Source organism: Suricata suricatta, chromosome 10, assembly GCF_006229205.1.
Source record: "Suricata suricatta isolate VVHF042 chromosome 10, meerkat_22Aug2017_6uvM2_HiC, whole genome shotgun sequence".
Taxonomy (NCBI): domain Eukaryota; kingdom Metazoa; phylum Chordata; class Mammalia; order Carnivora; family Herpestidae; genus Suricata; species Suricata suricatta.
Window position 1 is genome coordinate 37,336,950 of NC_043709.1, and position 27,149 is coordinate 37,364,098.

Sequence of the window (27,149 nt, forward strand, 5' to 3'; positions counted from 1 at the left end):
CAGACAGATATTGAGGAATTAATTACTTCCAAGGGTAAATTATTTGCAGGGTAAAACTTTATCACTTTTAAACTTTTTCCTATCAGTTATCAGCACTCCCCCAATTACACTATGTCTTGTTTTTAATATATTCTATAAACTTGACCATTGTCTTCCTTTCCCAGTGCTATGAATTCCCATCTTTCAAGAAAAAAACAGTAGGTAAAAAAGAGGGAATGGGTTAGTAAACCATCCCCAGCAGGCATTTCTCACTGCCTTATCACATAGACCTCACATCCCACCAGGCTGGAATAGAAGGAAAAAGAGTTTCTGACTCCCAGAGTTGTGATTTTGAACCATAGTGAGATTTGTTGTGTTTTAAGTTTTACTGTTTATTAAGATTGAGTAGAAAATTGTTTCTAAGAAGAAACATCTTTGTAGTTCCAAACAATTTAAATAGATTTTTTTTATCATTTTAAATAGAGGATTATTGGGGCACCTGGGTGGTGGCTCAGTTGGGTAAGAGTCTGGCTTCCGCTCAGGCCCTGATCTCATGATTCCTGGGTTCAAGCCCCACGTTGGCCTCTGTGCTGACAGCTAGCTCAGAGCCTGGAGCCTGTTTCAGATTCTGTGTCTCCCTCTCTCTCTCTCTGACCCTCCCCTGTTCGTGCTGTCTTCTCTCTGTCTCTCAAAAATAAGTAAAAAAAAAAAAAAAAAAAAACCAAACAAAAAAATGGAATAAAGATTAAATAGAGGATTATTTAGCTCTTATTTTTGTGCTAATATTCAGATACTAGTAACAAAAAATCCAACTAAAAATGAATGAAACAAAGAGAATTTATGGTGCTCCAGTTATATTACACAACCCTCTGTGTCAGCTTCAGCCTTAAATTGGTTTACCTCACAGGGCTGGGAGTATAACTGGCTTAAGCCAGACAAGGTCTACTGCTAGAATAGTGCAGCCATGTTGCTAGCAATGTGGGCCATATACCATCTTACCTAAACCAAATGACTGGTACACCGTAAGGAAAAGGAAAAATGGAGGATAACACAGTAACAGTGTCTTCTACAATAGACTAGAAAACTGTTTCCACCAGTATGCTAGTTTCTTTTTAAAACTTGCAGCATCAGCCCTTACTTTTCTGTGGAAAAGTATTAGCAGCAAAATTCTTCTGTGCATTTTCTGACATTGTGTCATCACCACCTCAAAAGTGTGATGACAGAACTTCCATTTGGGTTATAGAATCCTAATTAAGCACATTACAAAATGGTGTGTAGCATGTACTTTTTTTGCTTCAAACATAAATAAATTGTGTAAGGCCAGAAAGTTCTTGAAAATTCTCAATTGCATATGAAGCTCAAGTTTTCTACATTCAAGATATAAATTAAAAGAAATTAAGATTAAGTTTTATCATAGAAAACTGCATTACTTTATCATAGTATCCATTGTTGTTAGAATTATTATTATAACATTCATTATTTCTAAAAATAGGGCGTCTGTTGCTTTGGTTATTGTGATTTGCTATCATTAAGTTATTAGATAATGAAATTTTTACCATGCAAAGGACATTAGTAATAAATCGAAGATTTTAAGTATAGGAGTACCTGGGTGGCTCAGTCAGTCAAGCCTCCACCTTTGGCTCAGGTCATGATCTTGTGGTTCACAGGTTTAAGCCCCACCTTGAGCTCTGTACTGAAGGCTCTGAGCCTGGAGCCTGCTTCAGATTCTGTGTCTCCCTCTCTCTTCTGCCCCTCCCCTGCTTGTGCTCGCGTTTTCTCTCTCTCAAACATTAAAAAAATTTTAATGATAAAAAAAAGAATTTAAGTATAATACCAAGGTAAGAAAAAAAAGATGAACAGATTTGATTATTTAGACATGTAAAACTAGAATATGACAGAAAAGATACTCTTATTAATTATTATACATTTACTCAGTTAAGAGTGAATAATCTTAGGGGGGATTGGGTTTACCAGATATAAAACATATATTATGAAGCCTCCATCATTAAGATAGACTAACAAATGGGCCAGAAGTAGGCCCAAATATTTAAGAGATTTGATGTATGATGAAGGTCTAATTTCAGATCATTGGGAAAAGATGGATTATTTAATAATATGGTTGAGACAACTAAATTATCTTGGGAGAAAATAAGAGTTGGATCAATACATTAAACTCTATACTAGGATGGATTCCAAGTAGATCAAAGGTTTTTAAATGAGACCATCAAAATATTACATGAAAATATGAAGAGTTCTTTATAACTTGAGTATACAAGGACTTACATTTGACTTAAAACCCCACATCATAAAAGATTGATAAATTTAGCCACGTGCTTTTGTATAACAACAACAACAAAAATCTATAACTAAGAACAAAAGGAAGAAAGTATATTTTTAGTTTTTAGTGCAGACAGAGGGGGTAGTCTCCTTAGGATGTATGAACTCCAGAAACTGGACAGAAAAAAGCTAACAATGAGTAGAAAAATTGGCAAAAGATACAAAAATATAGTTCACAGAAAAGGAGATACAAAATGTTTCTTAAAGCATAAAAAAAGGTCAGGGGCACCTGGGTAGCTCAGTCGATTAAGTGGCTGACTTCAACTCAGGTCATGATCTCATGGTTTATGAGTTCGAGCCCCACATCAGGCTCTGTGCTGACAGCTCAGAGCCTGGAGCCTGCTTCAGATTCTGGGTCTCCCTCTCTCTCTCTGCCCCTCCCCTGCTTGTGCTCTGCCTCTTTCTCTCTCTCTCAAAAAATAAATAAACATTAAAAATTTTTAAAAAAAAAAAAGGTCAGCCTCACTCAGATTTAAGATCTTAATTACAATACTGTTTTCATCAACAAGACTGTCAAAAATCCAAAAGTTATGTAATACATGTTGGTGAGAATTTTGAGTAAATTAGGGCAGTTGATGATTGAGGGCAGTTTGGCAATTATTTTAAAATGTCAAGTGTGTATAAACACTGATTTTTGTGAGCTTGTCATACAGATAAATTTGTGCACATATGGAAAAAAAGTGAATAATCTTAACCCTTTTTAACATTTAAAAGATTAGTATGTGTACCATTAAAACACTTACATAAAAGGAAAGTAGAGACAAAATACATGAAATTAGTAAGTTTTATAAAAGAAGAAATATAAATGGCCAGTAAATTTAAAAATGCATTTAACTTTGGGGCACCTGGATGGCTCAGTCAGTTAAGCGCACAACTTCAGCTCAGGTCATGATCTTGCAGTTCGTGGGTTCAAGCCCTGCATTGGGCTGTGTGCTGACAGTTCAGAGCCTGGAGCCTGCTTCAGAAGCTCTGTCTCCCTCTCTATCTTTCCCTCCCCTGCTCCTGCTCTGTCTCTCTCTGCCTCTCAAAAACAAATAAACATTAAAAAAAATTCATTTAACCTTAATAACCAAATTAATGACAGTTAAAATAAAAATGAAATTAGCAAAGATTAGTAATGCTCAGATTTGGTATGATTACTATTAAAATAGACATTTTTATATAAGATTTTGGAACTATAATAAATTCATCCTTTACAGCGATAAATTTAACAGTACAAATTAGAAGTTCACATATATGTGTATCCAAAAAACGTTAACAGTAGTTTTTTAAGAGGGTTGGAGGCACAGGGAGTTAAAGTGAAACTTCTTTATGCTATGGTACTTTTATATGACCTTCTGGCACTGTAATAAGGGTAGTTTTACTTTGGAACAATAATTTTATGACACAGGAAGCAAGGAACATTGCTATATGAAATAAGGACATATGCTATGAAATAAACTAGTCACAAAATATACGTACTGTAGGATTCCACTTACATGGGGTATCTAAACTATTCAAACTTTGACAAAGTAGAATTCAGATTTCCAGGAGTTGGAGAGGAGTTGTTCCATGGGTGTAATGTTTGTTTTGTGAGATAAAAAACTTCTAGAGATGTATTGCATATCAAGGTGAATATGGTTAACACTATTAGCTATACTCCCAAAAGTAGTTTAGATGGTGAATTTTATGTCCTGGGATTTTTATCCCAATTTCAAAAATGTAAACAATGACCAGTGATCACACAATAATCTTTAAAGACAAAGAAATGAAATTTGAGTGGTTTCTGTGACTACGTGGAGTTTTTATTTTTTCTTAAATTTAAATCAGTGAACCAGAGTGCAAATTGGTGAGGTGAAAAGTGATGTACATTTGATATGTACACATTTTACTTCACACATGGATATTTTTCTGAATTTGAATAATATCTCTTCGGGTTTTTTTGGTTCGGGTTTTATATGTTTTGAGATATAATTGACATTTATTTCAAGTCTTCAACATAGTGATTCATTATTTGTATATATTACAAAACAATCACCACAATGTCTAGTTAACATCCATTCCTACACATAGTTATAAATTCTTTTCCTTGTGATGAGAACTTTGAAAGTCTATTCTCTTAGCAATGTATGAATTTGAATCTCTGGAAAATTTTAATTTCATTTCAGAATTGTTAATTGTATAAAACTAATGAACAAACCAATGAAGTAAAGCATTGTGTTAAAAAAAATAGGAAGCAAGTGAAAAATTAAAATTGGGTGGAGTTTTTTTTTTTTTAATTTTTCTTAATGATTATTTATTTTTGAGAGAGAGAGACAGCATGTGAGCAGGGGAGAGGCAGAGAGAAACAGAGACACAAAATCCAAAGCAGGTTCCAGGCTCCAAGCTGTCAGTACAGAGCCTGATATGGGGCTGAAACTCATGGACTGCAAGATCATGACCTGAGCCAAAGTCAGACATTTAAGCAACTGAGCCACCCAGGTGCCCTTAAATTTGTTTTCCATTTCAGTAGACTAGTAAGGCATTTTTAGCCCAAATAAGACTAAATAATCCCAAAGGAACCCAATAATTTTACAGTGCATTTAGAGATAAACATAATGGAAAAATACAATTATCTAAACTCAGGAATTTCACAAACCATTCTTTTTTTTTTTCTTTAGCAAACCATGTGTTAGTTGTCTTACAGAAAATTATAGATTCAGCTGGTGCTTCAGTAGAAAGGGAAGAAGCTAAAGATGACCACCAAAAAAACTTTGTCCCCTACTAAGATCTTATTAATCATTTCACTATTTAGAGAAGAAGAGTTAAGAAACATTGACATAGCATACCACTTGAGAAAATTAAATCCTAATTTCCTATCCCCTAATTACAAAACCTGAAGGAATTTATAGCTATATTTATAGAAAGTAAATTTTAAACAAAATATGTGCTTCTTATGTTATTGCTTCAAAAACAGAAAAAAAAATAAGAAAAATAGTTGCTTTGAGATAATCATGTAGTAAACTTGACATTTCTTTTTTTTTTTTTTAATAGTTTATTGTAAAATTGGTTTTCATATAACACCCAGGACTCTTCCCCACAAGTGCCCTCCTCCATTACCACCACCTCCCTTCCCTTCCCCCCTTCAACCCTCAGTTTGGTTCGTTTTCAGTATTCAATAGTCTCAGGTTTTGCATCCCTCTCTCTCCCCAACTCTCTTTCCCTCTTTTCCTCCCCCTGGTCCTCCATTAGGTTTCTCCTGCTCTCCTGTTAGACCTATGAGTGCAAACATAATAGTATCTGTCCTTCTCCGCCTGACATTTCTTAATATAAACATAGTACTTTCTCCTGCAGAGTAGGTATAAGTAATAGATTTGTGTCTTATTCTCTCTCTCTTTTCTTCTTCTAATTAAAATTTTGTATGATGGCATTTTCAGAAATTCATAAAAGATGACCATAAATTGCCTAGTGTAATTAATTGTATTGGTTATTGTGCATGAAAAAATACATAGTAACTCTGTTCTAGAACTTACAAGAAAAATCACATTAAAGTTAAAACATATATATAGGAAATAGATAAGTTAATTTAGTAGTGTGAAAACAGCATAAATGGTATGTTAAACTTACTTGATCAAATTACTTTAATGAAAGTATAGAAACTTAGTATGCCTATGTTTTTCTCTTTTTTTCCAGACGGATTCCATTTCTAGGTATGTTTTAGATTTTTTACTGTCTTTTTTCTTATTTTTATTCTTTGATCTTCATTCTGTGTTGCTTTTAGATACTTAAGAATTTTGTGAGTTGTTAGGATTATTTTAATAATAAAAATCTGTAGATGTTTAGACGGCCTAATAACTGTTACCAGCTTTCTTTGTCAAAGCCTTTACTTCTAATCTAATAGTCACAGTAACTCATTAAGAAAGAAAATTTTTTCTTAAATCCTTACAAAACAGTGATAACTTTTTAAGTTTTTCTAATAAGCTTCCTAAGTTACTTCAGTGCTAACTATTTCATTATTAACAGCAAGGGCTTATGAAACCCACCAGAAATTTATTTGATGAGGTGTTCTGAATCTTCTCTTCAATTCCTGCCATCAGACAAAAGAAAAACAGTGAAGACACTACAAACTGTCATCTAGCTCAAAATTATTCACCTTTTAGAAAACCTCCACAGTGTCCTTGAGTCTAACCTCCATTCCATTTCTCTTGCCCATAATTGTTAACCAAAGCCTTGTAATACCAAGAACAAATTTCGTATAGTCATGATTCCATTGAATTGAAATGTGGAGGCATTAGCTTTTACCAAGAAAAGGTAACCTGAATTCAGAACGAGATAATAAGAGGAATTCTCATGTACAAATGAGATATGTTCTTTCTATTTAGGGCAGACCTATTATCTGTTTGTTTGAATACACTAGTTTATCAAATCTAAGATTTTAAAACAATTATGTGCTACTTAAAGGAAAAGTGCTACCAAAAATTATAATACACCATCAATTATAAACCATGTTCTCTGTTCTGATTTCAGAGATTTTAAAATGTAGAAAAATAAATGTACAGTATAAAATTGTTGAAATAATTTATCGTGATGTGAAACCAGTTATGACGTTTGGATATAGATATATTGAATCTCTTGCTCAAATAATGGAAATTAATAGTATTATAAATAACTTCTCACTTATTAAATGTATCATAAAAGTTGACTAGATAATAGATGAAGGAGAATGTTATCTGCTGTTTTGGAATATCAAGTTAAAATGCAGTAAGATGCATAATGTGAACTGTAAAAGCGTATAATAAAGATTTTGACTTTGATTCATCTTTTAAAGATATGAAACCAGTTCCACATCAGCTAGTGATCGGTGTGATTCCTTGATGGGTCGCTCTGGATCATACAGTTACTTAGAAGAAAGAAGACCTTATAGTAGCAGGCTAGAAAAGGACGACTCAACTGATTTTAAAAAGGTACTTGGGTTACTTAGCTACATTTAATAAAAAATAATTGTTGTGATGATATATTTGTGTTTGGATATTATTCCTGGAACTCATTATGAAATCAATATCTTGAATAACTTATTTTTCAGTTTGGGGCACTAAATGGTAAGTAGCCTATAAATAAATAGCTGTTTCTTTGTTGTTTTTTGTTTTTAAGAAAGAGACTTAATTTCACATTTAAGTGTCTCAGGCCAGTATGGTGATACTGTGATTGAGCTGAAAAGAGGCACGGGGGTTGGAAGTGTTTGTGTGTGTATGCACACACATTTTTTTTTTTTACCTATTTGTTAATAAGAGGTGGCTAAAAAAAGAATAGAGCTTTCCTAAGAGAATAGAGTTTTTCCCAGGTAACTAAAAAGCTTGTGGTGCTTTAAGTGCTATTACAGATTAAGGATGGAAGTATTTAGGAAAGAAGTCTTAGAAACTCAGCAATCTAGGATTCTATCATAATTCTTAATATTTTGAACTTAGAAAAAACCTGATGAAATTTGTTGGGGGAAAAGAAGCCTGGTGATATTTGTACATGTTCCCCAGGTATTGGGCAGCTATTGGCATCAACTTTCTTACAAAGTCAGCGAGAGTAGGAAGGTGGGAGGTCGGTTTACATGGTAAGATTGTCCTTCATTCAGTAAAGAACTGAACACTGAACTGTGCTAAGTGGTGAGTTTATAGTCATGGGCAGTAGAGTTGGAGATATTGTCCTTGCTCTTACAGACACCTTCCATGTAGTGGAAGAGAGAGACATTATCATACAGTCATACTAATTAATGTATAATTTAAAAATAGAAAGACTTATCGTGAAGTAAAGGATCTGTTTTCTAAAAGTGTATAACAAAGGAAAGTTACAGGGCCTAGAAACATGTTCTGAAGAAGTGAAGCTGCAGAAGCAAATCCCATAAGGATGATTAAACTGGCGAAATGGGAGAAAAAAGTTTTCTAGGTGGTGTAAACTACAAAGACGTAGACCTGATGGTAGAACAGCACACGATGCATTGAGTAATTAAATTTTCAGTATGTCTAGTAGACTGTGGAGAGCATGGCTAGGGATGGAGGTGTGAAATTACAGTTAGGTGTGCAGGTCAGGACCAGATCATACCTGCTTTACAGGCTGTTTTAAGGACATCTTTATACTGAGACACCAGGAAGCTGTTCAAGGGTTTCTAATGTCTGTGGGTTAATGGAAGGGTTAGCATATGAAATTGAGATTGTAATTTAGAAAAGTTAACTCTTGCTGCTGTGTATAGAACAAATTAGACAGAGGTCAGGAAAACAGTTTTAATAATAGAATAGTCTAGAGAAGGGACAATTTTAGCCATCTATAGTGGTAGTAGTAGAAATGAAAGGAAAGAAAGTAGATTCAAGTGTTCTCAAAGTATTCAAGAAATATTTCCTTTAAATTTTAATAAAAGCAATACAGTTATAATGACAAATACAACTGATGCTGCATCTCAGTGTCAGGAATTCAAAAGAGACATATAGGCAGAAAAGCTCAGACTCCAAATGAAGATCACCGGGAAGCTACTTAACCCTTAGCTCTAACTGTAGTTGCTCTGTAGATATGTGGTCCTTCTGTATCACGTAACTGAATTTTTTTTAATGGAAGTAGAATAATTAGATTTCTCAGTGAGGTCCTAACTTTTTAACACCAGAACTGATTTGCTAGAGGTCACACGGGACCAACACCTGCATAACCAAAAATCTCTGCCTTGCAACCACAAAGCATTAAAATATTTTTAACCTCTCCTTTAATGGCTCCTATGTTAACATTAATCTCTCTGTTTTAATATGGCAAAGTAGTATTAGGAGAGCAGAAAAGTAATTTGTTGTTCTACCCTAATTTTTACAGCTTTATGAACAAATTCTAGCTGAAAATGAAAAGCTGAAAGCACAGCTACATGATACAAACATGGAACTGACAGATCTTAAGTTACAATTGGAAAAGGCTACCCAGGTTTGTACCTTTTTCTCTTCATTACCCTGAAGGTAATGGTTGTGATTTAGTCTGTCTAAAAAACTGGATTGAAATATGCTCAGATGTTTCTTTGAAACATAAGTTTGGTTGCTGATAATAGATTATCAATAAGAAGGAATCAAGATATTACAGTTTACTGATGACCTCATTTACTTCTATATAGAATGAGTTAAAAATATAGAAATATAGGGGTGCCTGGGTGGCTCAGTTGGTTAAACATCTGACTCTTAGTCTCCAGTCATTAGATAGAGCCCAACGTCGGGCACTGTCAGCACAGAGACCACTGGGATTCTCTCTCTACCCCTACCCTATGCACACACTGCATGTACTCTTTCAAAATAAATAAACTTGAAAAAAAAATACACACACACAAAAGCATAGCCTTGTAGTGGAAAGTTGAAGTGTTTTTAAGCCTTTTAATGCTTATGTTGTGATACATACAAGACTTAAATGCTTATTTCCAGGATAATATAAATGAAGCAGGGCTTTGAAAGCATTTATACAGAACCTTCTTAAAGCCATAAAATAATTTTATAATCACTTTTTTTAGTTTAATGTTTTATTTATTTTTGAGAGAAACAGATTGAGAGCAGGGGAAGGGCCAAAACAGAAGACACAGAATCTGAAACAGGCTTCAGGCTCTGAGCTGTCAGCACAGAGCCCAGTATGGGTCTCGAACTCATAAACTGCGAGATCATGACCTGAGCCGAAGTCTGGTGCTTAACCAGCTGAGCCACCCAGGCACCCCTATAATCACTTTTATTCATTATAAATATTTTCTGTTTATTCCTAAAAAAGTAATTTGGTATAATAATGCTGGAATAAGATAGTTTGTCATTAACTCTTTTTACCTACCTTCTGTGGAACATCCTACAGGAGACCATTTTAGACAAGAAAATTGGGGTAGCTGAACAAAATTCATAGGCTTATATATGATCTAGTATACATTTCATCGAGGAATTGTTTCCTAAGCTTTTTTCATGGAATACTGTAATTGTGGGAGATAGTAATAGGCACATTCCTTCCTCATTCTCTCCCTGTCCCCATTCAACGAGAAGAGTTTTGTAACCCAAGAATCTTGGGAAATACTATACTACATCTTGGAAATTTTATAAGATACTATTCATGTGTTAAAACGCTCTAAGGGGTCCGGTAATTTTTAAGAAAGCAAACTTGTTTAATTTTAACATGAGACTTTCTAGTATAAACATATTTCTGCAGTACAACTTTTGGAATCCAGTTTGAAATCACTGAACTAAAAATGGCATCTCCAGTCATATAAATGAGACTATATACTTTCATTGATTATTCTTTTATACCTACCTTTCTTATAAGTTTTTAAGTGAATTCTCTGTGTTGAACTTAAACTTGTTACCAGGTCCCTTTTTGTTTTTGTTAACCACTATTACATTGTGAAGCAGTTGGCTATGCACAGTGGATTCCAGGAATTAAAATAGCTTTATGAGGTTATTCAGCTCTGCAGATTCCATCAGTTGATGAGGGTTTACTATAAAGATATACGGAGGAGTAAGTTAGAACAAGAACACGTTTCAGAGTAAGGTGTTATTAAAACTTGGAATGTCATACAAGTTACAACTTGATGGTTTACGCTTGGGTTTCATGGTAAACTGGAAAGTCATCATTCTTTGGGCTGCGTTAGTAGCTTTGTGAGCCTCCTCATAAAAATATCATAACTAGTTTTTTGAAAATAGCTTTAGTTTTAGAGATTTGGTCATAATGTTTTCTAAATAAAAATGTTCACTGCTTAAAAAAAAAGTTCACTGCTTTCTACTGCAGTGTCCTGTAACTATGGTGAGTCAACTAATCTGTGTTTTTACTGCTTACTACCTTCTCTGTTTTTCTGCTCTTCTGCGTACCCTGTTGTCATTTCATTCTTCCTATATGTCTCTCATTCGAACTCTACAAGAGAGGAGAACTGATAGAATTAGCCAGTTATTATCAGCATGGAGCAGTCCTGTTACAGCTCACGGTCTTGTTAGTGACAAGTCCAATTTCATAGGACACTGGACAACCTATAGCAAGTTGCCTTTGGGTCCTGTACCAATTTCTGATCCTGTGGACTGTGGCCAGAAAAAGTCACTGGATTAAAAAGTATGACAGCTTCTGCCTTAGCAGACATTCTGAGTACCATGCCCAGTATACTGAATGAATAATGGGAAGGGTAATTCAGAGTTTAAGACATAGGTAAGTATTCAGTTATTATCTTAGTTGGAAAAACAATGTAAATGTTATTTTTTAAGTTTAAGGGTATATGTAATAGCAGAACTGATAAACAGTAACCTTTTTGTTCAACTCTATCCTGAGCATTTAAGTCTACTATGACTCATTCCATCCAATTTTTATTTTCTTTTTTGAGCATTACTTCCATAACATAGTGGTGGCAGTTTGACAGTTGTATGGCGTTTTTTTCCAAGGGAGCTATCATCCTGTTAATAGTGTGTTTGATACACTTGGCAAAGGGAATCTAGAGTCTTTAAATCCCATCTTAGTGCAGCCCCCTTCCTCCACATAGTGTCCAACAGGGGGAAGTAAGCTGATTTACCAAAAACTGGTTTGATGAACATTTTGTCAAATGTAATTTCACTAGATTTAGTAATTATGATTTATAAAGTTGCTAAAATGTTCCTATATGAAGGGAAATCCTCAATAAAATGCTAATTTTCCATCTAAACTTATATTAACTTATATGTAATTGCACTGTTTCAGCTATTTCTGATTTCTTTCAGGTGCTTTTGAATGTCAGTTTTTAATTTTTTAGTCTTTTTTTTTTAAGTAATCTCTACACCCAGTGTAGAACTCAAACCCATGACCTGACACCAAGAGTCACATGCTCTTCTGAATGAGCCAGCCAGATGCCCCTACATTTTTCAGTCATTTAAGCATCTTTAGGATTCACTTGCAGATCCTCAAGGGGCATATTAGCCTTTGTTTTATATTTCTAGCAATTAATATATAAATTTAAATTTTAAAACAACAAAAAGAAATCCTAACTTTTATATTTTTTATATTTGAAATTTTGAATTTGATTTCTAACAATACGTAATTAAAATGTTGACTTTTCTTCTTCCAGAAAGAGTAAGCACAAAAGCATAAAGCCATTTAAAACAACAGAGAAAAGGAAAGATCTTTAAATTTTATATAGCATAGCCACAAAAAAAGAAACTTTGATAAAAGGATTAAAGGGTAATGATTACAGGTCTTGATGATACTAACGCATGAATAGTGAAATGGCTGACAGAACAGAAAACTATATAAAGAAACATTTAGGGATGCCTGACTAGCTCAGTCAGTAGAGCTTGCAACTCTTGATTCTGGAGTTGTAAATTCGAGCCCTGTGTTGAGTGTAGAGATTACTTAAAAATAAAATCCTTAAAAAGAATAAAAAGGAACGTTTAATGATGAAATAGATTTTTAAGTAATTTTGTAGTTAATAGTCTAAAAGAATATTCTTGTTAAAGTTGCCAAAAACTGGGGTGCCTGGGTGGCTCAGTCTGTGGAGCATCCAACTTCCGCTCAGGTCATGATCTCTCACCTTGTGGGTTTGAGTTTCTTGTCAGTGCTCTGTGCTGACGACAGCTCAGAGCCTGGAACTGCTTCGGATTCTGTGTCTCTTCCTCTTTGCCCCTCTCTCACTTGTGCTGTCTCTTTCCCTCTCAAAAATAAACATTAAAAAAATTTTTTTTTATTCTTTAAAAAAAAAAAGTTGTCAGAGGGGCGCCTGGGGTGGCTCATTTGGTTAGGCATCCAACTTTGACCCAGGTCATGATCTCACCATGTGTGGGTTCAAGCCCTGCATCGGGCTCTCTGCTGTTAGCGAAGAGTCCGCTTAGGTCCTCTGTCTCACTTTCTCTCTGACCCTCCCCAGCTTGCTCTCTTTCTCTTTCTCAAAAATAAAGTAAACATTTTTTTAAAAAGGTTGTCAACAGCCATTTTGGGGGAGCACCTGGGTGGCTCAGTTGATTAAGCAGCCAACTTTAGCTCAGGTCATGATCTCGTGGCTCATGGGTTTGAGCCCCACATCAGGCTCTGCGCTGACAGTTCAGAACCTGGAGTCAGCTTCAGATTCTGTGTCTCCCTCTCTCTCTCTCTCTCTCAAAAATAAATGAATAAACATTTTAAAACATTTTTGACAAATTGGTAAAATGGATTATTCAGCAAATTCACTTTTGGGAAGTGAGCCATTTGATGGATTTTTTTTTTTTTTTTCAGCAAAGTGACCAGGAATCCCAAGAGAGATATATGCACAAAAGTCAGAGTAAGAAAGAACTAGGATAGAACTTGTTTTTTAACTGGGTCTTTTACTCAGTATCCATATACAGAGCTTTGTGGTGGTAGATGTACCTTGTGGCTTAAAACTCCAAGGGTCCTTTCTATCCCCCAAATCTCAGGACTTTGTCGACTTTGAGTTGATAGCATAATACAGGAAGCAGGAAAATCAGAGTCCTAAGCTCACCAGGAGAAGAAAACTTACATAGCTCAGATTTCTTATAAGTGACCAGGAGTATGAACCTTACCAATTTTGGAACATGGGTGATTGTTAAAGAAAACTCTAGAGAAAAAGAGGATGGGCAACACTAAGCTGGAAGAGAGAACAAAATTTAGGCCAGTTCACTGACTTGGCTATATGGATACTCAATCTAGTCCCAACTACATTTCAGTCAAGGTCTTAGAATTTGACATTCAGAGTAGCCACTCCTCTTGGTATAGGAGAGGAGAGAGCTGAGCATGGACGAGGAAACTGTAGGTTGTTTTGGTATTGTTCCACAGTGCTCCTTTATCCTTACCCGCTACTGTACTACATAAAGACCTTAGGAAAGTGGCATGTAGTCTGTGAGAGCTGTGGACACCATTGTAATTCTAAGCATTCCTTTAACTATTGTTTTAATACAAAACTGATTTTTCTTTATTTATACCTGTGCATTACTCTCCCTGATAGTGTGATTTATTTGAATACCATTAGAGGAGAGCTGCTGTGGTCCTCCTCCACTACCACCTCCAACCTTTACTGCACTGATATCCCTTTTGTGTTTCTTACTTTGTTATAGAGACAGGAAAGGTTTGCTGATCGGTCACTATTGGAAATGGAAAAAAGGGTAAGTGTCCATTTATTGAGTAAGTAATCTTTTCCCCCCTTTTATTATTTTATATAAGCAATAGAAGGGGGTTTTTTCTTTTAGTTTTGGCTTAATGGTTGATATCTTTAGTGTAGGTTAATATTTAGTTATGAATGTTTTCTGGCTTAGCTTCTTTATACAGTTCGATGGGATCTTTGTAGGTATGAAATAATTTTACCTCTGTAGATGTTAAGACTTAATTTATCATGTTCTTTTAATGGATTAAAAAATCTTTGCCTTCATTCTGACATGTACACATTGTAATAATGAATCTGATGTCTTTGAAATGCCATTTATCTCTCTCTCGTTTTCTGGGGTGATATACTTGAAACATTTTGATCATGTATATATTTAAATTCCTTGCAAAATTTAAAGTTTCTAAAGATTCTAAGGATATCAAGTTTTTAAATTCTTTTTAACTTAATGATGCTTTACTTAATTTTCAATTTAAATATTTAACTTAAATAGGATATTTTAAACAAAAAAAGTTGATTCCTAGAAAAGCCTTTACTCTTTTTTGTGTTCCTATAATTTTTTATCTGACTGGGATACATTCACTTGTATTTCTTCATTTACTCTTGTTATTGCTCAGAAGTTTTATAGTGGCCATAGGAATAACTCTGCAAGTTTAGTTTGAGCAGTTGAGAATGTATAAATGATTGAAAGTTAAAGGAAAAGTGCCCAAAGAGTGTCTGTTAGTTCAGATGAGCTGTGGCTATACTTTAACAAGGTTTCAGCCAGAGAAGAAATTATATCCTGGGTAGCTGTGATCTCTAAGTCAGAGAATAAATAATCAGGAGCAGTTGATAAAACATTATCTTCCATTCTATTATAAAAATAGTCACTTTACCTTTTTGACCAAAAAAAAAAAGAGAAACGGTGTTCTTTTTTATCTAATCTTGTACATACATGATACATACATTCATACTCTGACATTCTCACCTGACTCTTTTGCCTGCCTATCATCAAATGCAGATAAATGACAGAGTGGCTAATCTACTTTCATTTTAATAGACATTAGTAATCATAGTATTAATAATAACTGCTAGCATTTATTCAGTGTACCAGGCAGGCACAAGGCTAAGCAATTTATGTACCTTTTCTCATAACCATATTTTTCAATGTTAATAAGTTTGCCAAACAGAAGAAATTGCCTACAACTTTATAATTGCCAATTTGGTGATAAGACAGATATAGTGTTCTTGTCTTCCTTTACCAGAAAGTAGTTAAAATTGAAGGTACCTAATAAAATTAAGGATGATGGAGCAGAAGGAAATAGGCTCTTTATGATAATTTCACCAAGTTATGAGGATCCTTATGACACTACATATTCAAGTATTTTGGGAAGTGCCATGGTTTTTATGAATTAGTCATGGCTGTATTATTAACAAGGAGGATGTTATTCACAGAAAGTAACATTTTTGTCCATGTAATGGTGTTTAAACAAGTTAATAATAGAATAACATTGTACTATGAGTAGGATCTCATCTATTTTTTTACATTATATAAACCTAAAACATTAACATTTATAGTAAATGTACTGCTTTACTAAGTATCAACATTAATTATTAATCTGGGAAAGAATGTCTTGGAAATTCATAGTGATTAAACTCAATTTAAATGGTTTGTATCTGAAAGGTGACCGGCAAGAGTCAGTATCTTCTGGGCGGTATGACCTAACCAAAGTTTTACAGCACATTAATTACTGCTGCTTGCTTTTTGCGTAACACCCTAGAATGCTTATTATGTAAGGCAGAATCAAACAGTACACTGCAGTAACGTGTTGTATGTTGCCTTTGCCTGTCACTCTTTGGAAGGAGGAACTTGAAAATACATGCTGCAGCTGCTTCATTAGTCACGGCATCAGTGCTGCACACTGTCAACCTCAGGACAGAACTGTAAAGCCGACTGGATAAATAATGGCTAGTAGACATTGCAGGTGGAGGAGATGAACTTCTCTTAGATCCTTTTGAAAGCTTAAAGTACACATATTTTAGGCATGTTTGCTTCTTGCATTTCTGCTTCTGTCACTGTAGAATAATTGCATCTCTGTGTGGTTTTTTTTTTCCCTTTTCTATGTAATCCTCAGTCTTGAGTATTGGTTTATTCTATTCCTAAGTTTAAATGAACTAAAAAAAAGACTTTGAACATGTTATGTAGCATCTTACCAGAAAGTCAAAGCTTTACAGGGAGCTTATTGAAATTAATACAAATAATATCCTCATATTTATTTATTTCAAAATTTGGAAAGCTCTTTACACATCACTGGCATCACATCTTTTTCCACACTGCTCCTGATTTGATTTTTGACTCTAAAGTGCCACTATTTCACAGTTTAGAAGAGACTTAAGAATATAATTATTATGTGATTAATATTGGTACCTTAAATTGATCTAGGAACGAAGAGCTCTAGAAAGAAGAATATCTGAAATGGAAGAAGAGCTCAAAGTAAGTAAACCATGCTATTACTTATGAGAGACAGTGCTATTTACGAACTGTACAGAACTGTTATACATATTATGTTTATGTTAATTGTTCTCAACACTGATTATGTAATTTATGAATTACCATATTTCTCTATTCCTAAATCCAGGTTTTAGGTGAGCTAGGAGAACATTTATAATTCAAATGTTTTAATCAATTGTTATGGAAGTTTTGATGGTCAGTTATAGAAGAAATTAGACAATAATGACTATAAGATTTGGGATTTATTATTTATTCTTAACATTTCACATACTTTGTTTCTTGGAGAGTAAATGGTGGAGGAGGGATGGATACAAAAATGTTTTCCTTTGAAAATAAAGGACTTTACAGTAGTGGGCCAGCAGAGCTATATTTTATGGAACTCTGAATTACCTGTAGAATTAATGATTTGTTTTGAGTGTTAGAAGGAACACTTCTTGCAGAGGGAACAAAAATAGAACAGTTAATTAATTACTTTTATTATATTGTCTTGCATAAAATATCTTTATCACATTATGAATTAATGAATGAACTGATACATACAAAAATGTGCCCATAGAATTAGATTGTCAAGATTTAATGATTGTATTGCTGAAAATGATTCTTTATTAGAATATCATTACTGAATGGCTTTGGAGACAAGTTTTTTGGATTTCGTTTGTTTATGTATTTTGTTTGATGTGGAACTTTAAGGCTACACTATTTACCATTGCAAATCTCATGGAATATCCTTTTCAGACTCTTAATTTTTTCTTCTTCTATTCATTTATCTGTAATTCTTTGTATTTTTATTGTCCTCTTTTCCATTTTCTTATTTTTTATTTTCTATTTCTTTATGTTCTAATTCTGCAGAACCTGCACCAAATAAAGCAAATTCAAACTCTGAGAGAGTTAAATGAGCGACTGCTGACTGAGAATAGGGCCTTGACAAGAGTGGTAGCCAAGCGCTCAGGGTTCTGTAGGCAACTGCAGTCTGTGAACCTATAACTTGTAGTTTCATCATCTCTTCTTGGTAGAGCCAGGCAGGTGTTTTTGTATTAGTAAGCGTGTCTTGAGCTCACTTTTACAAATTAATACCATTGTGTCTGTAGCTTATCATATAACTGTTAATTATGCATGGCTTCTCAGAGTGTTAGAAAGTGTCACTAATTGTTTATTCTGACTGAAAACTCCAGTAAATTTAGAGAACGATTTAGGCATTTAAAGATTTGTCTGCACTTTTGCAAAGCTTGTGCACATTTTTGGCTCTTCAGATCTTTAAAAACATTACAAAATTTTTTTTAAAAAACAGATCTTTTATGGATTAAAAATATGACCGTTTAAAATTCTTCACTAGAAAGAAAATGGTACATTAAACAGTATAACATGTATTTTATGCATAATTACCATGTTGAAGGTGAAGATTAAACATGCTTTACCTGCTTTTCAAAATAATGTCATTTTCACTCAGGACCATTTCAGGGTAATATTCACTTAACCCTTTATTACAGTGGTATCCTGATACATAAACGTCAGATTACTGTATTTTGTAACCATACATTCTGAAAACAACAATTGTTCATTCCACATAAATTTAAACTCTTCATGAAAGATTTGCTTAAGGTGATTTTGCCAAGTAGAAGTTTTACTTTTATCTAATTTGAAAGCTGAGGAAAGGTAGTGGAACACTGTTTTCAGTGTCTTGGAAAGTATGTGTTATTGTCCAAAAGAGAAGCTGTTCTCCTTCCTAGCAAATCTGGCAGAGCACATGGAATTTAAATCATTCTTAGTAGAAAATCCAGTTTACTGATAATATTTCCACCCCCTCCTTCAGTTTGTCTATAAAACAGATAATAGATTTGTATTGAGGACCTGAGTGTGTGTTTTTCTGTTCACTCCAAATACTGGTTATTTTTTCAATGTTTAGATATTTTCATAAATGTAGACTGATTATTTTGGCTTATAAATTAGTTTATACTGGTCTAGTAATAGGAATAATTGTTATTGTTTAATGAGCACCTATCTTGGATCAGACATTGTAGTACATGCTTAAGCGCGTAGTACTACAGGCGAATCCTTCAAGGAATTCTAATAATTTAGGACAAGTCTAACTCCCTCAAAACTTCTGTAAATAGGCTGGTTTTCCTGTGGAATAATAGTAAGCACTATGGTTTAAGGTCCCACGTAAGTAAAGTAAAAGGCTTTGGTTTAGGTGCTGATAAGAAGTCTTAGAGGAACTCCCTTTGAGAGCCTACCCTAACAAAAACAGGCTTCATCTTCTTGGCTGCTCTAATACGCTGTGCTTGTGAGTCATAGTATCAAGTGATTTAGTACATTCCAAATGATAACTTTGGGAGAATAAACTTTTCATTCCATCATTATTAAACTAATTAGCTTCACGAATCAAGTTTTTTCTTTCCTATACGTTTTAGCCACTAGAAATTTATATAACTGACAAAGCTTGTTCATGTGTCTTGTGGTGAAAATATAAAAATACTAAGGGTAACATTTTATTTTCCTGTTGAAATAAAACTTTTTCTTTTCTTGTTCCTCCCATAGATGTTACCAGACTTAAAAGCAGACAACCAGAGGCTAAAGGATGAAAATGGGGCCTTGATCAGAGTTATAAGCAAACTTTCCAAATAAATAAAAAGAAAAAGAAAAAAAGCAGCAAGTAATGGAATTGCACATATCAGCAACCCAGTGGACTGTAATTGACAGTCACTGGAACCCTGGGGAGAATCCAGGGAGACTCATTTTCGGATATCCTGCCAAATGCCCTCTTATCTAGGAATTTTGTTTGATTTTCTGGTTTTTTGGGGTTGTTTTGTTTTTTTTTTTTTTTTCTTCTTGTATCAAGACCATTGTTTCATGTTAATGCAGCTGCTGAGAAGATTTTTTTTAATGACTGAGAAAACTTGTTTACAGCTCCAGCATATAAGGAAAGTGTTCAAGGCCAGATATGCCTCAGAGATATTTAACCAGTAAGCCTTAGTTGTACATAAATACTTTTGTGTCAACAAAAACTTTCAGCTCTCACAGAAGACAGTTATTCAACATTTTTTGACGTGCCACAGTTTCCAGTTTTTCGATATTTTTTTTCTTTACATCTAAGTTTGGGTTTGTATTTTTTCCTTCTAACTCTTCATGTGGCAGCCTCATCTATGTTTTCACGGCTTTCTCATTTACAGAAAAGAACACCTGTCCTTCTGATCCCGTTGTCCTGTAGTAGGCTTATGCTGTGTTGTCTTCCACCTGGACCCGAGTTGCTTGGTGGAACATTTGCTTTCAGTTTGTGCAATATGCATTTATTTCTTATATGAATGCTTTAAAGTACATTGAGATTAGATTCTTTTAAGTCCTGTTTTCTGCCTTCGTTGGTCACTTTTTTGTTTTTGTTTTTTATTATTGTAGTATAAGATGTTAGATTCTGTAATCTTCACATTCATTTTAGCAGGTACTGAGTGATGCTGTATATATAAATAAGTGTATTGTTTTGATTTTTAGACCACCACATGGCATGCTTGACTATTTTCTTACTTCAAATGTCTGTTAATGCAAAGTAGGCTACTCCATAATAGTGTTAAAAACAAAATTTGCTAACAATGTGATATAAAGACTTTAAACGTGACACATTATGTGAGGCCCTATCTTTACAAAAGTTTTCTACTGTAAAGTGCTTTTACTTTTATTTTCAGTTTTCATTTGATAGTATTCAACCACAATTAAAGTTGCATAAGATAATTGCTTCACATTTCACATTACCTATATTTATCTGAGTGCTGTCTAAAACTGTTGTGCTAGCCAAAGTAATGCTATGAAATCATTTGCAGACTTAACCGTGAGTTAATGTTAAATGCACTGTTATTGCCATGTGAAGAGGCATTGACTTTGATACCACCATCATGTTCAGACCATTTTATACATTTCAGTGGCCTTTATAAAAAAAAAAAAAAGAAAAAGAAAAAAAGCAAAACCAAGTACATAGTGAAGATGGCTTTTATTTGGACAAATAGCTTTTATATTTTCATCAAACCATGCAAAAAAATACCACATCTTTCTGGCACATAACTGTCTCCTTAACCACTGAACAGTTCAGCCATTTGAATAAATTGTACATTGTAAAGCTTATAGTAGCTAATTGTATTATTGATTGTATTGTATACTATATTAAATGTGAATTTGTACCCCTTCATTTTAAAAGGTCATTGTGTTCTACTGCCTATTTTAGATTATTTGGGGCTAGGAAAGGGTGTTTTGGTAAGCAGGATTTTAAGTCCTCTCTCTCTCGATTGGTTTTGTGAAGATACAAGGTTGTGCTCTTACTACCAAGCTCAGGATTCTTGACTTTTAAAGGTACAAGGAGAGTTATGGGGTATTATTTTTGGTTATATTTGAACTGTATGAATGGTGGGTCTGAATATAGAGAATTTCCGTGGTCTTATGTGGACGTAAAATATACAGATAATTGATCAGTTTGAGTGACTGCAACACGTTCTGGGGCACAGCAGTTAGGCACGCTACGGATTATATTTGTGAAGTTTGGACGCCTGTGAAGAATGATTAAATACATGTGTCTAATATTTTAGTGTTTTGTATTTAGGTTATTTATTCTTTGTATCTAAAACTGAACAGCTACTGTGCGATATTGATTTTATTGGTAGTATTGAGCAGACCTTGTTTCTGCATGAAACTAGTTGCAAAACCCACTATTTTGGAAATAAAAATGTATTTTGACATATACAAATAAAATGAATAAAACTATTTTAAATGTGTGACCTTTTACTGAAGACACTTAAATCTTGTTCTGAGATATTTAAATTCTGCATGGGTATTTTTTCACTAATTGCTTTATTTGGATTCCAATTTGAATAATTTTCGGAATTGTAATATTGTGATAATTTGCACAACATTGTACATGCACATCTGTAAATGCAATCTTAATTGCCATATTTATGCAATCTGTGTACCAATTTGGACAAATGTTTATATATTTTACATAAAGCTGTCTGTATGCAGAATCTGAGAACTAGTTTTTTTCTGATAATAACTGGGTAAAAAATAATAACAGAATCTGAAGATAGTAGCTTTGTAGCATGAGATTTCATTTACATAAACATTTTGCGGTTTCTAAATTAAACCTGTGCTTTTTTTAGCTGCAAACATAAGGTTGGGAATACATATAAAGATAATATTCCATTCAAATTTAAAATAATAGATCATTTTTCAACCTCGGTTTGTCCCAAGTTCAGCCCCTCATCTACTTACACATCTATCACTACATAAAAAAGACATTTTTAGTTTGGGGAACTTTGGCAGAGGATTTGTGGCAAGCCTTTGTTTACATTAATACAAGAATTGAATTCTGTTTTTTCTGTTTCCAGTACGTTTTTTCCCCTTTGCATGCTCACAGAACTAAGAACATTACTGTTGTTTGTCCCACATAAAAGAATTACACATGCAAATACTTCAGAGCCAAATAACAAGCAGCTATAGGACTGTCAGAGAGGATTCATACAAAAAGTAGGTATTCACCAATCCATTCGACTCCTTTGCTCTTTTGCCTAGAAGTTTATTATCATTTAGTCTTTTCTGGCCAATCTGAAAGAGTCTTGACTCTCCATGTCATGACATGTTGTAGGAAGAAAATCATCCCCTGCCCAGTTCTCTTCAGACCAGGACCATGTGTCTCCCATAGGGCGTAATAGCCTTGTAGTTTGTCCTTCATCTCAGCATGAGAAGCCGGATACTGGGCAGACTCTGCTGACCACTCTTAACTACCCCTTGAAGACCTTTGGCTGCAAACGTGAAGTCTGACTGAGCAGTGTTTTCTGTGATGTCCATGTGTTAGACTGTGTGCATGTGATCTCTCTGTGCTGTACATATGAACTGCTGTCCAAAAAGGATGGAGTATAGAATGAAATTGTTTTTTCTAAATACATTTCTTGACTCTCATTTTGGAAAGGTTCTCTGGAGTTAAGTGCTTTGTAAACAACAGATTGCTCGCTCTCTGAGATAAGTGACACAGAGTGTCATATTTCTGTTCTTTGCCTACAAAATAACCAGATTACCAAGTTGTAAATTTAGGGCTCCTGGGTGGCTCAGTCTGTAAAGCATCTGACTTCGGTTCAGGTCATGATCTCACAATTGGTGAGTTCGAGGCCCACGATGGGTGAGCTCAAGCCCCGCTTACCTCTTTCTGCTCCTTGTTCACTTGCGCCCTCTCTTTCTCTTTCAAAAAAAATAAAAATGGAAACATTGAAGAATCAGAAGTTTAAGATGCTATAATGTAACAATTCTCTTATTATTGTAATTTGACATTTATTACAAGATTTGTTTTGTTTTCCTTTTGTTCTTTAGAAGAGACTGAGGAGGGGGAGAGAGAGGGAAAGAGAATCCCAAGCAGGCTCTGTATTGTGGCACAGAGCCCAACATGGGACTTGAACTCATGGACCTTGAGAGGACCTGAGCCAAAACCAAGAGTCAGACAGACAACCACCTGAGCCCCCCCAGGAACCCTTATTACAAGTTGTTTAAAGTTTGTTATAAGTGAGCTTTTCTGAGCAAGGCTGTCATAACTTGCCACTGCTTGAATTCCAATAAATATTATATAGGTCACAAAAATTAACTAGGTTTTCATTTTAAAAGGTAAATGAAAAGGTTGCCTGGGTGGCTCAGTCAGTCAAACTTCCAACTTTTAGTTTCAGCTCAGGTCTTGATCTCCCAGTTCATGAGTTCGAGCCCCTAGTCGGGCTCTGTGCTGACAGTACAGACCTTATCTGGGATTCTCTCTGCCTCTCCTCCACACACACGTTTGTGTTTCTCTCTCTCTCTCTCAATATATAAATTTTAAAAAATAATAAAAGGCTAATGAAAAGGAGGGAGAGTTTAAGACATTATCACTATTAGTAGATTTTGTCCAGAATAATACATAGCTAGTAAGGCTTGTCCTTTATTTCTGGGAGACTGAAGGTAAAAGAGAAGAAATTCACCTTCTTTCCCCTTCCTCACATTCTATAGTTCTTACAGGTCTGATTCGATACAAATCTGTATCAATAGGATACCTCATTTAACCCATAAAACAGGCTGAGTAAATAAAGTCCATCTCCATCTTCATGGTGAGAACCTGAGGTGTACAGACAATTCACTGATTTAGCATTCCAAGCCTAATACAAAGCCGAACTCAACCAAACTTTGTTGTGGTTGTCATTGTCTTTCCCAACTCTTAACCAGGACTTTATCTATGACATCAGTCAGTTGGATGATTTATTTGCATGAAATTGCAGAAGTTACCTGTGAGTCTGTTTTATATGTCTTGGCTTAAAATACTTCAGGGATAGTGTTTCTTGGTTTTTTTTTTTTTCACATTCTTAATCCAATTCTACATCCTCACTCCCACATTTGCTAAATTTCTCTGTCTTTCCTTAGAACTAGTTATTACTAAGCCATTTTGTCTTATAGTGGGATTTGGTTTTTTTTTTTTTAGATAAATGATTTCATGCTTAAGCAGCTAACTGATTTCCTGATGCAAATTGTGTCCAGTAGTCCATCATAAAGTTTTTAAAATATTTTCATATACCCACATGCAAAAGAACGTCTGCATTCTTAAAAAATAGACATTTTTAGGGGCACTTGGGTGGCCCGGTCAGTTAAGCATCTGATTTCGGCTCAGGTCATGATCTTGTGGTTTGAGGGTTCAAACACCACATCAAGCTCTGTGCTGACAGCTCAGAGCCTGGAACCTGCGTCGGATTCTGTGTCTCCCCCTTTCTGCCCTTCCTCTGCTCATGCTATGTCTCTGCCTTTCAAAAATAAATAAGGGCGCCTGGGTGGCTCAGTCGGATAAGTATCCAGCTCAGGTCATGATCTCATGGTTCGTGGGTTCGAGCCCCATGTCGGGCTCTGTGCTGACAGCTAGCTCAGAGCCTGGAGCCTGCTTCAGATTCTATGTTTCCCTCTCTCTCTGACCTTCCCCTGCTCGCGCTCTCTGTCTCTCAAAAATTAATTTAAAAAAAAAGCAAAAAAAAAAATTTAATAGACATTTTTAATTGATCAGAACTTAATTTCCAAGAACCTTTTTATTTCCAAGTAAGAAGTGAACATTGATAGTGTTATGGTTTTAACTGCAAATTTTTCTCTCCCAATGGAAATGTGGACTGTTAATATATAACAGGTAAAGACTGTATTTATGTTAACTCAATAGATATAACCTCACCCCAAAAGAAGATACTCAAAATAATATAAGCCTAATATGGTAGCATGACAGCAGCATGATTCTTTCACTTGTTACTTATTAATTCTATATTTTTAAACACTGAGGAAAGAGCTTTGGATTCAGTCAGATCTAGATGTAAATCTCAGCTTCACCATTTTATGATTGACGTTAATCCAACTAAACCATTTGGGCTCAATATTTTCAGGTAAGTGACATATTTGTATAAAGTGCCTTGAATGCATAGAGTTCAGTGGATGCTCAAAATTGCAATTATGAAGTACTAATTTACTTTGGAATGTAATTTATATTTGCTAAGACCATTTTGTTTTTCGTTTTGATACGTTGGATTTTATTACCTTTTAAAATTGTACAAAGAGCGCATAAGCGTGAGTTAAAAAACACAGGGGAAATGTAGGATGTTACAAAAAGAAATACAAAAGAAATCTGAGACATGAGACAACACAATTCCAACCTGTGAATCAAATAAAAAGGTACTTTCCTCCCTAAAAAAGTGTTATTCCAATATATTAAGAAGTCTTTTGATCGAGAATACACCACAAGACTCGGCTCCAACTACTCATGAACAGATCAGACTCGGTCTCACTGAACACGGCACGGATCATCACATTATGTCGCCGGCCACAGGCCAGCTCCTAAACTTACGTGGGTCTGGTAATGTCTATGAGGTATTACAATAAATAAGTTCTTTATTAGCCGTTCGCTGGAGGCAGCAATGGGGGGACAGCGTTTCAAGCCGCAACAGGAAGACCCCAGCTCTGGTCCTTTACTTCCTCCAGTGACTTTCAATGATGGGAGTTTTCACATACAACAAAAGTAGTACTCATAGTTCCAAAAGTGGTTTTTCAGTGTCCTGCTTTTCTTCAGCTTCTTCTTCAGATCCTGCTTCAGATTCAGGAGGAGAATAAAACTGACCATCAGAAAGACCTCCAGGTATGAGTGCCGCCCTCTCTGAAGCATCCTGAACTATCAGGAGTCTGTCTTCCTCTTCTGCCTCTTGAGGTAACACTTTGAAATCCAGGAACCACGTCTCAATCCAGGCAAGGAGGAACGAAATGATGGGCGGCACGTAGCCGAAAGCCCCTTGAGGGAAAAGCTTTGAGAGGATCACTTTTGCAAGTGAAAAGGCACTGGTCACTGCTGTCGTCAACGCTAGGGCCCACCAGTGGCGGAGTCTGCATACGGCATAGGCAAGGATTAACACTTTAAATCGAAAAACTGCCAAGAGAAATATATCAAAATAAGAGGAGTAGTAGTCAGAGCGCACCACCTCCTTCTCTAAGGTGTTCTCAATGCCTCCATTCACATTTAACTCTATTATCCACAGTAATGTTACAAATAAGAGGTCAAAGGTGACAAACAGAAAGTCCTCCGGACATCGGATATGCCTTTCTTCTCCCCTCCTTCATAGGGCTCAATCCTGGCCATGAGGCGTGCAGGGTTGGTGGAGTGAACGCCGCGCAAGGACGCGTGAGAGCTCTGGCTCGCTGTGACGGCGTTCTCCATGTCTTCCTGCGGGGGGTTCGTCCTGGAGGAGGGCTGGCGGAGCCCTTTTCCAGCTTCACCATCCCCCATCGGGTGGCTCCGGGCCGGCGGCCCCAGGCCGGCCCGGGGACAGCGGTTCCGAGGTTGGGCCCCCGGAAGCCCTAGCAGGCGGAGGGGCGGGGCTTGGCGGGGCGGGGACCGGGGACCCGGGACCCAGCCCCGCAGGCAACGCGCAGCCCACCGCCCGCCGCCAGCCGCCTTGCTAAGACCATTTGATAATGTCACTATATTTCCAAAGAAGCTTATAGTGTTTATTATACAAGTTTGTTTCTTTTTAAAATACATTAAAACAAAGTTTTGGAATAATTTACCCAGTTACCATAAATACCTCATTTTTTACCCTAGGATTGGGAAGAGAGAAAGATAAATATGAGGTGGATTTCAGAGGACTTTCCTTCAACCACTGCAAAGAAGAAAAAGGTACACCTGTGTAACCATGCCATGAGCTTCCAGGGACCCTGACTGGTGGTGTGACTCTATCCATTTATGAGCCCCAGTTGCTGTGACCAGAGGAGAGATGGGGAAAGTGACAGAGAATTTATAAATGTGACAAA

The 27,149-nt window shown here is 35.5% G+C and overlaps 1 protein-coding gene and 1 pseudogene across 3 annotated transcripts in view; one reads left to right on the top strand and one right to left on the bottom strand.

Moving 5' to 3' along the window:
* Positions 1 to 21,600, top strand: part of PPP1R12A (protein phosphatase 1 regulatory subunit 12A) — a 152,001-nt gene extending 130,401 nt beyond the window's left edge. For all 3 annotated transcript variants that reach the window (XM_029953210.1, XM_029953211.1, XM_029953212.1), the window contains 6 exons: positions 5,968 to 5,984; positions 7,103 to 7,238; positions 9,115 to 9,219; positions 14,307 to 14,354; positions 16,773 to 16,823; positions 19,377 to 21,600. In XM_029953210.1, coding sequence (XP_029809070.1) covers positions 5,968 to 5,984; positions 7,103 to 7,238; positions 9,115 to 9,219; positions 14,307 to 14,354; positions 16,773 to 16,823; positions 19,377 to 19,463 — 444 coding nt within the window. In that variant the 3' untranslated portion in view covers positions 19,464 to 21,600. The remainder of the gene's footprint in view (positions 1 to 5,967; positions 5,985 to 7,102; positions 7,239 to 9,114; positions 9,220 to 14,306; positions 14,355 to 16,772; positions 16,824 to 19,376) is intronic.
* A 3,797-nt stretch (positions 21,601 to 25,397) lies between these two features.
* LOC115304504 lies at positions 25,398 to 26,626 on the bottom strand (annotated as a pseudogene).
* Positions 26,627 to 27,149: the final 523 nt, after the last annotated feature.